The sequence below is a fragment of the Elephas maximus genome, chromosome 12, assembly GCF_024166365.1.
Source record: "Elephas maximus indicus isolate mEleMax1 chromosome 12, mEleMax1 primary haplotype, whole genome shotgun sequence".
Classification (NCBI taxonomy): domain Eukaryota; kingdom Metazoa; phylum Chordata; class Mammalia; order Proboscidea; family Elephantidae; genus Elephas; species Elephas maximus.
In genome coordinates, this window is record NC_064830.1 from 69004831 (window position 1) to 69018983 (window position 14153).

Sequence of the window (14153 nt, forward strand, 5' to 3'; positions counted from 1 at the left end):
AAGCGCAGCGGCCGAACGGCCGGTTCCGGCTGAATGTCAGTGCGGGGTTGTGGGCTGGGGAGGAAGGTGGTTGGCGGTATCTCCACCACCCCCGCCTCTGCCTCCTCTTCTTGAGCTGCCCCGCGGGCGCCAGGCTGCTCCGCCGCTCGGGCATGAGACCGTGAAGCAAACGTCGGGGCTGGGCCGCGGACATGTTTGGCCGCTCGCGGAGCTGGGTGGGCGGGGGCCATGGCAAGTCTTCCCGCAACATCCATTCCTTGGACCACCTCAAGTGAGTGTGTTGGGGAGCGGACAGGGGGGAGGCCGCGGGGCTGGGTACGGGGGTGGAGGCGCACGGTCCTGGGGCGGGGACCCTGTGAGGTGTAAGAGCGGAGGTGGGGCGGAGAGGGGCGCCTGGGGAAGGCTGTATGGTGGTTACGAACGAGCACTTTGGAGTCGGAGCGCCTGGGTTCGAACCCTGACCCCGTCGTTCCTGTTTGTGACCTTGGGCAAGTTGCTTAGCATTTCAGGGTCTCAATTTCCTCACGTATAAAGTAAGGGGATGAGCTTTCAGTTTATGGGCACGGACTTCTTTCTTGACGGGACAGACAGTGGGCACCAAGCTTCCTTCGGGTTGTACTTTGGCTGGATAGTGTAGGAGTCAAAGGCCTAGAGTCTTGGAGTGGGACAGACCTGGGTTCGACTTTCCATTTGTGACTCTAGGCCTTAGTTCCCTCAGTTGTAAAATGGATATAGTGACAGCACTTCTTCCTAGGGTTGTTTTGAGGTTTGAATAAGAGAATGTAGGTAAACCTGAGAGAACTTATAAGGGTGCAATAAATGACAGTAGTTTAAATGCAAACAGAACAATTTTGGGGGGGCGGAGGGTAAGAGAACCGTCAGAAATAATGCTCTGGGAGAGGACAGGTGGCAAAAGGGTTCTTGGATTCAGCAGTGCCAGGGTATGAAGACACTGGCTTTGCAGTCAGATTTCTGTTCCAGTCCTGACTCCACCACTTGATAGCTGTGTGACCTTGTGCAAATTACTTCACTTCTCTGAGCTTCAGATTCGCTACCTACAAATGGTGACCGTGATCCTCATACAAGGACTCAGTAATGTCATGCAGTGAACTGTCACATAGTAGGTGACCAATAGTGGTAGCTGTGTTCATTAGCTTGGCAAGCCCTTCCCAGATCACCCTACCTAAAATTCACCCCCCACCCAGTCCGTTTCCATCAGATCTTTCTCTGGATTCTTTTCATTGTACTTCTACTATTTGCAATTACCCTGTTTATTTTTACTTCTTTTCTGTCTCCTGCTTGTTTGGTTCACAGCTGTATTCCCAGCATCCAGCACGGTATGCCTGGCACATAGTAGGAACTTAATGAATACCTAAAAAATGAAAAAATGAGTGAACAAACAAATGATTGAGTTGGGAAGAAGCACAGAGCAGGCAGGCAGAGACCAAGGATTTGGAGGAGGGGTGTGATGGAACATAGAGACCTTTGAGGAGGGAGTGACTCTGGGGAGGAAAACGTGTGTGTGGCGGGGGAGAAGTAAGGGGTTGACTGGGAGTAGGCAAACCCTGGGTGGTAAGAAATAGTCAGGTGTCCAAAGGGAGCTCCCAGAGTTACTAATGGAAAAGGAAGAGGGTTGGAGGGGCAACAATAGGAGGAAGACAGGAGGCCGTGGAAAGGGACTGGTAGGAGGGGAATTGGGTGAGAGACTTCTCATTGAGGGGAGAGACTGAGATTCTCAGCTGTGCCCTTTCTAGCATGGAACAGACATTAATACATGTCTGTGAGTCTCAAACAGTGGGGCAGGGGGGCTCATTGTGTGGTGAGGGATAGTTTTGTGGGTAGTGAGAGAAAGGGAGTGGGCAGGGAATCAGGAATCTTAAATGTGAGGGCAGCTGGATGGTGAAGGGGGAGGCTGGAGGATTTCAGGGAGAGGCTGAAGGATTTGAGGAATTTACAGGGTGGGTGGATGTGGCTGAGAAGGGAAAGGTGGTAATCTAGAGAAGGCACAGCCTCCTGCCAGCCCCCAGGAACCTTCAGGCTCTCACCTAGCTCTGCCAGACTTTAGCCCTCTTAATTATTTTAGTATTTATTTAATGGTCTGTTCTCTGCCAGGTACTTGGTGAGGACTTCTTGTGTGTTATCTCCTTTAGTCCTTACAATACTGTGAGTTATAGGAATTATTTTTATTTCCACTTTATAGATACAGAAACTAAGGCTCAAAGAGTTTAAGTCACTTGCCTCAAGGTGGCAACAACTGAAAAGCGACAGAAACAGGATTTGAACCAAGGTAGTCTGACTCCAGAGCTTGCACTCATTACACTGTGTTTCTGAATAAAATTTCCCCATAAATCAATTTGGGGAGACTTCTGACTTGGCTGAGTCTCCCTACCAGTCGGCATCCTTGCCAGCCAGCCAAGGAATGGTAAAGGTTTTCAGGTTCCTTTGAAGTATCTTGGGAACTGCTCAGGTTAATTGTTTAGTTCATGAGTCTGTCGGGTGCTTTTTTGGAAACCGGAACTGCTTGGCATGGATCAGGCAGATTCGCTTAATCCATGTTACAACCTAAAGAATATGGCCATTTGCGTATTGGAGCGGGGCTTAGAAGGCCACAGGGTGATTTGGAAAAGAGTGCCATGCCAGCTGAGTTCCTACCCCAAGGCTTGTGGTACTCTTTGTGTGACTCTGATAGTAAGCATCTTGGGCCGTGAGTACAGAACAGCTCATTCCCCAGGGAGCTCACATGAGGCTGGTGGGGGAGACAGCCATAGAGACAAGGGCCGTGCAGTGTGACAAGTGCTGGCATTGCCGGAGTCCCAAGGTTCTTGGAAATTTCCGGAGGAGCCAAAACCAGAGCGGGAGTCTTCAAGAGCCCTAGGAGTTACCATGTGGCGCTGGGGTGAAATACTGTAACCTGGACCCTTGGTTTTGTAGGAGTGTCAAGGTGGAGGCAGGCAGTTGTGGGAAACAAGGCTGGAGGTTGAACCTGCCTTGGGCGTTATCTGACATGTGGAGTGACCAACACTCCCGGTTTACCTGGGCCTGAGGGGTTTCTCAGTTTTCAGGGCTAAAACTGAGAGAGCCCTGGGCAAGCCGGGACAAATTGGTGACCCTACCAATGACAAAGGAGCCCTGGTGGTGCATTGGCTAAGCACTCGGCTGCTAGCTAGAAGATTTGTGGTTAGAACCCACCAGCCGCTCCACAGGAGAAAGATCTGGCAATCTGTTCCCATAAGGCTTACAGCCTGAGAAACCCTATAGGGCAGTTCTACTCTGTCATATAGGATTGCCCTGAGTTGGAATTGACTCGACAGCATACAGGTGGCAAGTGACAGGCCTTGACATAGGGCAGTGTGGGTAGGGAGGAGAAGTCAGGATATTTAAAATAATTTAGAATTGGCAATTATTTATATATATATATATATATATATACACACACATATATATATTTTTTGCATGGTGTTAGAACACCTGGGAACCTTTTTTTAAAAGTAGACTTTATTTTTTAGAACAGTTTGATATTTGCAGGAGAATTGAGATGATAGTATAGAGTTGGAAATGTTTTTTAACCACAGCATTCTTCATCACATTCCCAGCTTGCAAACTGGAAAGAACAATGAAGGAATCTTCCTGTTAGACAGGGTTTCACTTTTGCTGAACGATGGAAATCTGTACCTGTGTTCTTTGTCTGCTGAATTGAGGTAGTGATTTAGCTGAGAAGGATTGAAATAGTCAAGCGGTAATTTGCCATGTATCACAGGTAGTTTATTGTCCAGGTTAGTGAATGGCGAGGGTATGACATTTCCTGATGCATGCCAACCATTGAGCAGAACCTTTACCAATGGAGTCATCTGAATGCTACTAGAACATCACCTTTACCAGGAGCTGCCAGTCCACAAACTGATAGAACTTTTCTCTTGTTATGTTGTTGCCTTTGTTCTGGTCACCTTTGTGTGGGGGTCAAGATTCTTGGTTGCATTTGGCAGAAACCCAACTCAAATTGCCTTAACCCAAATGGAATTTATTTACTCCTGTCACTGAATGGTCTATCATGGCCAAGCCATGGCCGGATCCAGATGTCAGTTGTCAGGACACTTCCTCTTTTCATCTTTCAGCTCTGCTTCTTATTGGTGTCATTCTAAGGCAGGCTCCAGGCTTACATCACAATCAGTTTAGCAATCCCTGGGAGAAAGAGAGCTTTTTAAAATACTGCTAACAGAAGGCCAGAATTGAGGACCAGTCTGGGGTCTTATGCCCATCCCTGAGCTAATCACTGTGGCCAGAGGCTGGGGTACCCTGACTGGCCAAGCCAGATTCATTCTCCCTTCCCTGGAGCCATGGGGATGGGATGAACCTCACACAAGCTAGTGGAAAGAGAATGGGAAAGGGGAGTGGTTCCCATAGGAAAATCCGGGGTTATTACCCAAAAAAGGTAGAGGATATATACCTAGCAGACAGATGCTCACCAAAACCAAAACCGTGGATCCATGATTCCGACTCATGGTGACCCCATGTGCTGTAGAGTGTGGTGTACACTCCGAAGGGTTTTCAGTGGCTGTGATCTTTTGGACGTAGATCACCAGGCCTTTCTTCCGAGGCACCTCTGGGTGAATTTGAATCACCAACCTTTTGGTTAATAGCAGGGTGCTTGACTGTTTGTACCACCTAGGGACTTCAGATGCTCACTACTCTTGGTATAGTCAACTTTTGGCTAAGGTAGCACTGGTATCTTTAGAACTTGGGGTACAATATTGTCAGATACGTTTTCTTAAACTATAATATTCACCATATCACACTCCCAGCACCACTTATAATGGTCCCAGGCAGCAACTATGCCATGTCCAAGTTCTTATATTACTTCAAAAAGCTCCAGACTCTGTTCTTACCCATCTGGTTAGGGAGTACCTAGGTGGGTCCTTTAACCCAGGCTAGGGGGTCAGGAACGTCCTTGGTAGGTAGGCAGCCATGTAGTTGGAGACCTAAAGGATGAGTAGTTGTTATCTGGCCATAAGGGGACAGGGTAGGAGGGAAGATATTTCAGGCAGAGGAGAGAACATATGAGAAAGCCTGGGGTGGGGGGTGGTGGTGGGGTGGTGTGCAGAGAACAGGGTCCTCGGGAAGACTGGGTCATGGAGTAAGGGCGTGTGCACAGGGTGAGGGGGTATAGGATAGGGAGTGGAGTGAGGAGGCAGGAGAGGCCTCCAGAGGCCAGGGCCCGCTGGGCCTTGCAAATCATGTTAAGGAATTTGGACTTAGGCTGAGAACGACACGGAGCTATGGAAGGTTTTTAACCAGAGGAGTGCTGTGGTCGGCTAAAGTTTGGAGGAGGCCAGACTGGAGGTGGGGCACCCACTCAGGAGGCTGCTGCTGCCTGGTGGTGAGTTCTGGTATAGCCAGCCATAGTCCAAGCTTACTTCTCTAACTTCTCTTGTACTCTAAGTTCCATGCATACAATTAACATATTATTATATTATCTTCTCATTGCCAAAGGGTGGCCTAGCTTTGAGTCCTGTAGGTTTTTCATGCTTTATCCCAACATTAAGTCAGGTTCCCAGGAAGCTGGTCAGGGTTCCTCACGAATGCCCTTATATAATTTCAGCCTAACTGTCCTGTTTTGGGCTTTTATCTAGGTTTGCTGGAAGACCTTTTATGGACTTTGGCCATTATATCTTTCAAATAAAGACCTAAGTATGTGACATCCTTATCCCACCCCACTCCAACCCTTTCTCAGAACGAGGAAGAAGCCCCTGCCTCCTGACCAGCGGTTCTCCTTCCTCTTATTAGGCAGCAGGGGAGCTGTGTAGCCATTACAGAGTCCTCTGTGTTGGCTGTGAGGAAGCTCAAAACTGAGTGTTTTCCTCAATTGTGGGAGTTTTCATTATCTTAGGTTTTCTGGAATAATTGTTCTCTTTGGCCTCTTCTTCCTTATCATTTGACTTTTTCTGCTTTAAGAGTTTTCTGTCTAGACTTTTGGCTTCTGTTTAGTGTAAGCGTCAAGATGTTTTTAGTTCAAATAATAGACTGACTCAAACAATTGGCACTGGCTTGGTTAAGGGAATTTCCTGCTTCATGTTACAGAAAAGCCTATAAGTTTGCAGGGTTCAAGTAGGGGTTGATTGGGGCACCAGCTCCAGTTCTCGTGTTCTTTTGCTCTGCCCTCCTCTGTGTGAGTCCTTTGCCCTCGGGTTGACTTTTTTGTGGCTATAAAATATACGCCTAAAAGCGCAGGTGGCATAAGCGGTCCACAATCCCCTGCCAACCTGAAGGTTGACAGTTAAACCCACCCAGCAGCTCCATGGGAGAAAAGCCAAGAAAACCTTATGGAACAGTTCTACTCTGTCAACATGGGGTCATCCATGGGATTGCCGTGAGTTGGGGCCAACTGGACGGTAGCTAACAACAACAAAATATCCGTAGCCCACCACACTGTCCACTTGGTTGTCTTAGAAGCCGGGAGTGGAGTCAGCCCTATCCAAATTCCACTCAGTGCGGGTAGGGTGGGATGGATGCTGGGGAGGAAGCCAGCCATGTCTACCACAGTAAACCTTCTCAAGAAACCTTAAAGAGCCTGGGGACCCTGATGAGAAGGACATCCTTCCTACTCCCCTGCTCACCGGTTGCTTGCTCCCCACTGTTGGAAGCTCTTGTGAGACGTGGACCTGTGCCTAGCTCTGTCTGAGTCAAGTGCAGGGACAGACCTCTTATTGTTTGTGACTTAAACAGCTGAGCCAGGTGAGAGCAGCCTCCTAACTGGCCTCCCTGCCTCTTCCTTTGCTCCCTTCCGTCCATTCTCCATTCAGAAGCCAGAATGCTCTTTTAAATTTTAAATCAGCTCTCCTCAGGTCTCCATTGGCTTCCCGTGCACTGGGAATAATATCCAACCAACTTTCTCTGGCCAACAAGGCCCTGCATGACCTGGCCCCTACGTCCACCCTCTCTCTCTGTTCACGGTGTTCGAGCACACTGGCAATTTTGTGGCAAACTATTAGCTAGGGTCTTTGCACTAACAACTGCCTCTGCCTAGAACACACTTCTCCTAGATCAGTGAAAGGGCCCTGGGTGGCACAAATGGTTTGTACTTGACTATTAACCTAAAGGTTGGTGATTTGAACCTGCCCAGCAGCACTGTGGAAGGAAGACCTGGCAATCTGCTTCTGTAAAGATTACAGCCAAGAAAACCCTGTGGAGCAGTTCTACCATGTAACACATGGGGTCGCCAAGAGTTGGAATGGTTGTAACAGTGAGTTAGAGTTTTGGTTTAGCACATGCTTCCCCTAGATGAGTGGTTCTCCAACTGTAGTGTGTGCCAGGGCAGTCTGGGTAGCCTGTTAAAATGCAAACCCAGGCCGTCCTCTGGCTCAGTGGGCCTGGGGTGGCCCAGGGAGTCTGCTCTCAGCACATTGGGAAACACCGCCACCATTCTGAGCAGGGCCCAGCTCAAGTGACACCTCCCCAGAACCTTCCCTGACCACCGTCTTTGAAGTAGACCTTGCCCTGTTACCCTGATTGATTTTATTCAGTGCAGTTTTTGCCATCAGAGATCATCTTATTTTGTTATGTGTCTGTCTGTCTGTCTCCCTCAGTTTGAATACATAGCAAGTGATCAATGAGGCAGTGACTGAGAGAGGCTAGTTCTGGGCAGCCCTTTGCTCCATAGCTGCTTGCTCTTGTGGCCAGTTTGGTCACAGCGCCTGTGCCAGAGCCATGACTTCTAGAGTGGAAAGCCCTGCTGGAGGTTCAGCCTACACCCTCATGGTGATTGCTGGCTCCCAGGCCTCCCAGTCCTCATCTCACTCGCTGGCCCAGTTTGACATTTTTGGGGGGTAATTCATCAGCAGAAGCAACGCCTATGAACACCTTTCCCTAATCTCCCAGCCTGATTCTACCCTGGGTGGGGCTTGTTCTGCTGGCTGGATGCTGACCAGAGGGAGATTTTCAAGGCCCAGGGTGGGGCTCTTTGGGGACACCTGGTGCTGAGCAGGCCCAGCAGACAGGCTCCGTGTCCCCACCTCTCCCTACCCCCACACCTGGGACAGTGTTACTTGGAGGTGTGTGTGTGGTGGGACGGATTTCTAGTCCTGCCTCCATCACTATAGTTATTCTTTCTCAAGTTCTGGCTTGCAGATAAGCTTCAGGATCTTCCAGGAGAAGCACCCTAAGAGGCATGTTTTGTTCTGTGGTACCTGGGGTCGCTGTGAGCTGGAACCGACTCGAGGGCACCTAACAACAACAAGAGGCGTATTATTATACACGTCATAAAAGTTGGAGCTGTTTTCTGAAAATGCAGTCATTAAGATGAACTTAGTATGTCTGTTCCTGAAATGGACGTGATTGCTGATTTCTGCAGGGTGTGAGGGTTGATGACTAAAGTTTTCACTTGTGAAATAAGCGCTCTCTTGAGAAAGCAGGGTCTGTCGAGGCCAGGTTTGTTTACAGTCCGGAGACCTTGGTGATGAGTCCCTCGGGTGTTGGCTGTAGGTTGGCAATAGGTTGCGGTTTGTCAGTCTCTAGGCATTTCAAACTCTTAAGATCATTGTCAGTGTGAAGTTTACTAATGTGCAAGGGTCTCAACTGGGACTCTCCTGCAGCACTTATGTTACCCATTGACCCATTGCCCTCAAGTGAATTCCAACTCATAGTGAACCTAATGCTGGCTCTTTAAAGAAATGGAGTATGGATGAGGTATAAGGACTTGAGATCTGATAAATATTATCATGCTTTTGGGGTGGGGTTGGGTTTTAGTATATTTATCGATTTGGTTTTCTTGTATGTTTGGCATTCATAACTTCATGTAAATGCTTAGTAATAAAAGTGCTACTTCTGTCGTTGTTTGCGTTTTCTCTAGTATAGTGGTTGAAAGGTCCAGAGTCGGACTGCCTGGGTTCTAATGCTGGCTCCACCCCCGCTATGCTGGGACCTTGGGCAGGCCAGCTGGCCTCCCAGAGTACCAGCCCACAGGGTTGTCGAGGGTGAAATGAGTGACTCCACTAGAAGCACTCACAACAGAGCCTGACAACTTGCTTTTATGATGATGATGATAAAAATATACACACACAGACTTTGGAAGAAAACGTTATTAATTTAACAGTTGTTATCGTTGTAAGGGAAAATGTAATCAAAATCTTAATTTCTGTAGTTGACTGTATGCCCAAGGTAGTCACTCTGTCCTCGGGAACTTACCATACCTGAGACGGAGACACAGCTTTGTACGCAAAGATAGTCATGGTGGCATTGTTGACCATCGTAAACAATCAGGGACCTTAATGCCAGCAGGAGAGTACGTAGCTGCTGAGCTTCTCTTCAGTGGCTTACTATATGCAGTTACAGGTGTTTCAGCATGAGCTCCACTACATAAAAGCAGGAGCCTGGTGGTGCAGTGGCTAAGCACTTGGCTGCTAACCAAAAGGTTGGCGATTTAAACCCACAAGCTGCCCCATGGGGGGAAGCTGTGACAGTCTGCTTCCATAGAGATTACAGCCTTGGAAATGCTATGGGGCCGTTCTCTGTCCTTTAGAGTCGCTGCTTAGCAATGGGTATGTAAAAACAGGAAGGAAAAAGACCAGGGAAACACATCACAACTCCAAAAGTGGTCATCTCTGGGCAGTGGCCTGATTGACAATTGCCATTTTCTTTATTTTTTGAAAGTTTCCAACCTTTATAAAATGAGTGTTACTTTCATCATACAGTTATTGAGTTATGTTTGTGTCTCTGAGGTGGTTGAATCACTTGGTCTTTCAAAGCTCTGGAATTAGATGCTGCATCAAAAGATTAAATCTTAATCCATTCAGCTGTTTTTTTTTTAAATACATGTAAGCAAACATACATTGATGGTCTCGCCCTAAAATATTACCTTAATATAGTATGCTAGGCATTGTGTGGACAAAAAGATGAACAAGACTCAGGTATCATCATCTTAGAGCTTGAAATCCAGAGTGTATTTCTTTCCTTTTTTTAAATATTGTGTTTTAGGTGGAAGTTTACACAGCAAATTAAGATTTCCGTTCAACAATTTATACACAGACTGTTCAGTGACACTGGTTACATTCCTGCAATATGTCAACACTCTCACCATTTCCACCCCGCCTGCCCTGTTTCCATCCATCCAGTTTCCCTGCCCCTCCTTGCCTTCTCATCTTTGCTTGGGGTAAATGTTGGCTGTTTTGTTTCCTATACTGTAATTGTTTAAAGGAGCGTATTCTTCACAGGAGTTGTTTATTTTATTGGCCAATCTCTTATTTAGCTGAAAGGTGACCTCTGGGAGTGGCTTCAGTTCCAAGTTAAAAAGGTACTTTAGGGCAGTGGTCTCGGGGGTTACACTAGTCTCTGCCAGTCCAGTAAGTCTGGGCTTTTTTATGATTATGAGTTTTGTTCTACATTTTTTCTCTCATTCTAACCAGGACCTTCTATTGTGTCCCTGGTCAGAACAGTCAGTGGTGGTAGCCGGGCTCCAGTGTGTATTTCTGTGTATTAGCAACAACCATTTAGAAAATAAGTATTCCACACAATACCATTTACAATAACATCAGAAACATCAAATACCTAGGAATAAATCCAGCCAAAGATGTGCATGACCTCTACCCAGCAAGCACTGAAAGAAATGTAAATATTGTAAAGACGTCTGTTCTTTCCAAATGTAGCTATAGATTTAGAGTAATCGCAAAGGAAATATCAGCAGGTATTTTTGTGGAAATTGACAGGATGATTTTTAAATTTATATGGAAATGCAAAGGGCCAAGAGTAGCTAATATAATACTGAAAAAGCAGAAGGAAAGAAGTTGGAGGACTTTAAAAAAAAAGAACAGTTGCCGAGGTGTCATTTCCGACTTTCGGCAACCCTATGTGTGTCAGAATACAACTGTGCTCCATAGGGTTTTTGTTAGCTGATTTTTCGGAAGTAGATCAACAGGCCTTTCTTCCAAGGCACCTCTGGGTGCAGCCAAATGTGCAAACCGGATTTACATTACCATATAACAAGATTTATTTTGAAGCTACAGTAATCAGGCAATCTGGTATTATGTAAGGTAGGCAAATAGATCAATGAAATTAGAGAGTCCAGAAAGAGATCCTCGTATATACAGTCACCTGATGAATGACAAAGGTGACACTCGAGTGCAGTGGAGAAATGAGGGCCTTTTGAGTAAAATATAGGGGGAAAAAAGCATTTTGGCCAATGCCTCATACCATGTACAAAATCTGTTCTAGGTGTACTCTTAAGTCAAAATGTGAAGGGTAAAACTGTAACATTTGTAATGGAAATTGTAGCATTTCTTCCTGACCTGGGGGTAGGTAAGAATTTCTTAAGCTTCATACAAAAAACACTCTCTGTCACAGGAAAGACTGATACATTGGACTGTGTTAAAATTAACAACTTCCATTCATCAACAGGCCACTATAGTGAGAGTGAGAAGGCAAGCCATAGTTAGAGAAAATATTGGCAGTGTGTTGACAATATGTATGTCCACTGAGGAGCCCTGGTTGCGCAGTGGTCAAAGTGCTAGACTGCTAACCAAAACGTTGGTGGTCCAACAGTCACTCCGCACGGGAAGGATGTCACAGTCTGCTTATATAAAGATTTACAGCCTTGAAAACCCTATGGGGTAGTTCTACTCTGTCCTGTAGGGTTGCTGTGAGCCAGAATTGGCTTGATGGTAACAGGTTTTTTTTTTTTTTTTTTTCTGTATATCCAGTAAAGGATCTAGATGCAAAATTAATAAAGAACTCTATCAAATAAGTAAGAAAAAGGTACCTAATAAAATATGGGCAAAAGACTCACACAGGCATCTCACAAAAGAAGATAACCATGTGGCCCATGAACGTATGAGAAGGCACTGGATTTCTTTAGTCATTGTGGAAGCATAAAATCCCAATGTAGTATCACTATACATCCAGCAAAATGGCTCAACTGAGGAGAGCAAAGAACACCAACATTGGGGAGGCAATGGAACCACTGGAACTCCCAGCTGTGGACAAGCGACTGGGTGTCCCCAAGGCTCAGCTGATGTATTGGCCTGTGCAGTAGTGGTAACAGTGTGCTGTGAGTATGAGAGTCATGTGCAGCCCCTTGCACAGAGCCAGACACGCAGTCGCCTACCACTGGGTTTGTCTGTAAGCACCCCTAGTAGTTACTAGAATTTCTTTCAGAGATCTTTAATGAAAGCTGTGACGATGACAACAACAGCAATAGCTAGTACTTGTATAAACCAAAACCAAACCTGTTGCCACCGAGTTGATTCTGACACATAGTGACCCTATAGGACAGAGTAGAACTGCCCCGTACGGTTTCCAAGGAGTGGCTGGTGGATTTGAACTGCCAGCCTTTTGGTTAGCAGCTGTAGCTCTGAACCACTACACCACCAGGGTTTCCAGTACTTGTATAGTACATACTAACTGCCAGGCACTATTAGTTAGTTATCTATTAACTTATTTATTCCTCCCAACAATACCATAGAGGTAGGTACTTAATTATTTAGATACTATTGTTGCACCCATTTTACAGATGAGATAACTGAGGTGCACAGAGGTTAAGTAACTTGTCGAAGGTCACCTAGCTAAGAAGTGATGGAGCCGTGCTCGACCAGGCATTCTTGAGTCAGTGTCTGTATTCATCTGTATGTTCTACCATCTGTCAAGAAATGACCCAAACATTCCACTTCCTGCTCTGGTTTTTCTGGAACTTCCCATTACAAGTCCCCCCTTGAATTCACTTTTTCCTGACTCCTTCCAGCCTGATCTGTCTTTCGTAAGTTCTGGAATATCCTTTGTATAGTTTAGAACAGCCCCTACCATAAGAACCATGACACAGTAGCAATAGTAGCAGCTGATGTCCTTTTGAGTGCTTACTGTGTCCCAGGCACCGTGCTTGGCTCTTACTGTGTGTTATCACATTGAATCCCTAGAACAACCCAGTGAGAGGCCTCGACTGTTACCACTGTTTTATAGAAACTAAGGTTCAGAGAGGTCAGATGCCAAGGCCACAGTTACCAGTGGCAGAGCCAGGATCAAGCCCAAGTCTTTCAGATCCAGAGCCTGAACTCTTCACTGCTCGGTGTTGCGATGGCTGCCTCTGGTATTTGCGTACGTGGCTATGTTCAGCCTCATGTGCTCTGATCTAACTTAGTTTATGCAGCCCTCCCCTTCAGCATTTATTGAGCACCTATCGTGTACCAGACATTTTGGAGTATAAGATTAATTAGATGACGTTTCCTACCTGGAGGAACTCGGATCTAGTAAGGGAGGCAGATCATTGCACACCTGGGTGGTCTGTGCAGTAGTAAATGTATCATGGGTACAGAGGTGTCAGAAAAAAGAGAGCGGTCAAATCCCCTGAGGAGTGGGATGGAGGAGGCAGGAGCTTCATTTACGAAGATTCTCAAAGGGATGCCTAAGCTGGGTTTTGAAATATGAGTTTGCTGGTTGGTCAGGGCAGCAAGGTCTAGGCAGAGGGCCCCATCAGTAGAAGTCATGCCTGATCTTAAAGATATTAAACTCTTCTATCCCTGTTAAAGGAGACCTAGTGGTACAGTGGTTAAAGTGCTTGGCTGCTGACTGAAAGGTATGTTGTTTGAACCCACCAGCTGCTCCTCGGGAGAAAGATATGGCAGTCTGCACATCCATAAAGATTACAGCCTTTTAAACCCTGTGGGGCAGCTCTACTCTGTCCTGTAGGATCACCATGAGTCAGAATCGACTCGATGGCAATGACTTGGCTTTTCTTTTTGGTATCCCTGTTGAGCATCTTCCCTATCTGAATTCCAAACCATTTGGGAAATAAGTCGAGAGAGCCAGCAGATGGAGAATCAGAATGCCGTCATTATTGCTGATAAACACCAGTTTGGGGGATGAGTGCAATAGGCTTACAAATCCCTCCCTTTAAGCAAGACCTTGAGGTCAGCCCACCCAAAGGAAAGTTTCAGTCTGCAGAGCTGATCCTCTCTCTGAGACTGCTGCCTCCCATTGGGCCAGGAGAGTGATGCCTGTGGATGGTATTCTATACACGGGAGGAAATGCCAGAGTGGGGGAGAATCTCCATGGCCTCCCTCCCCCAGTAATCCCTGACCATGGCAGGAGGTTAGGCATGTTGTGACTGCATCGAGGGTGTCACGCATAGCCATAGTGTGAGCGGTGCAGTGGCTCTGAAACTTCAGTGCGAGCTTGTT

At 46.6% G+C, this 14153-nt stretch overlaps 1 protein-coding gene across 4 annotated transcripts in view; it reads left to right on the forward strand.

Annotated features, from left to right (window-relative positions):
* The window catches only part of CLEC16A (C-type lectin domain containing 16A), a 241915-nt gene continuing 227762 nt past the window's right edge, over positions 1 to 14153 (forward strand). For all 4 annotated transcript variants that reach the window (XM_049904932.1, XM_049904933.1, XM_049904934.1 and 1 more), the window contains exon 1: positions 1 to 271. In XM_049904932.1, coding sequence (XP_049760889.1) covers positions 192 to 271 — 80 coding nt within the window. In that variant the 5' untranslated portion in view covers positions 1 to 191. The remainder of the gene's footprint in view (positions 272 to 14153) is intronic.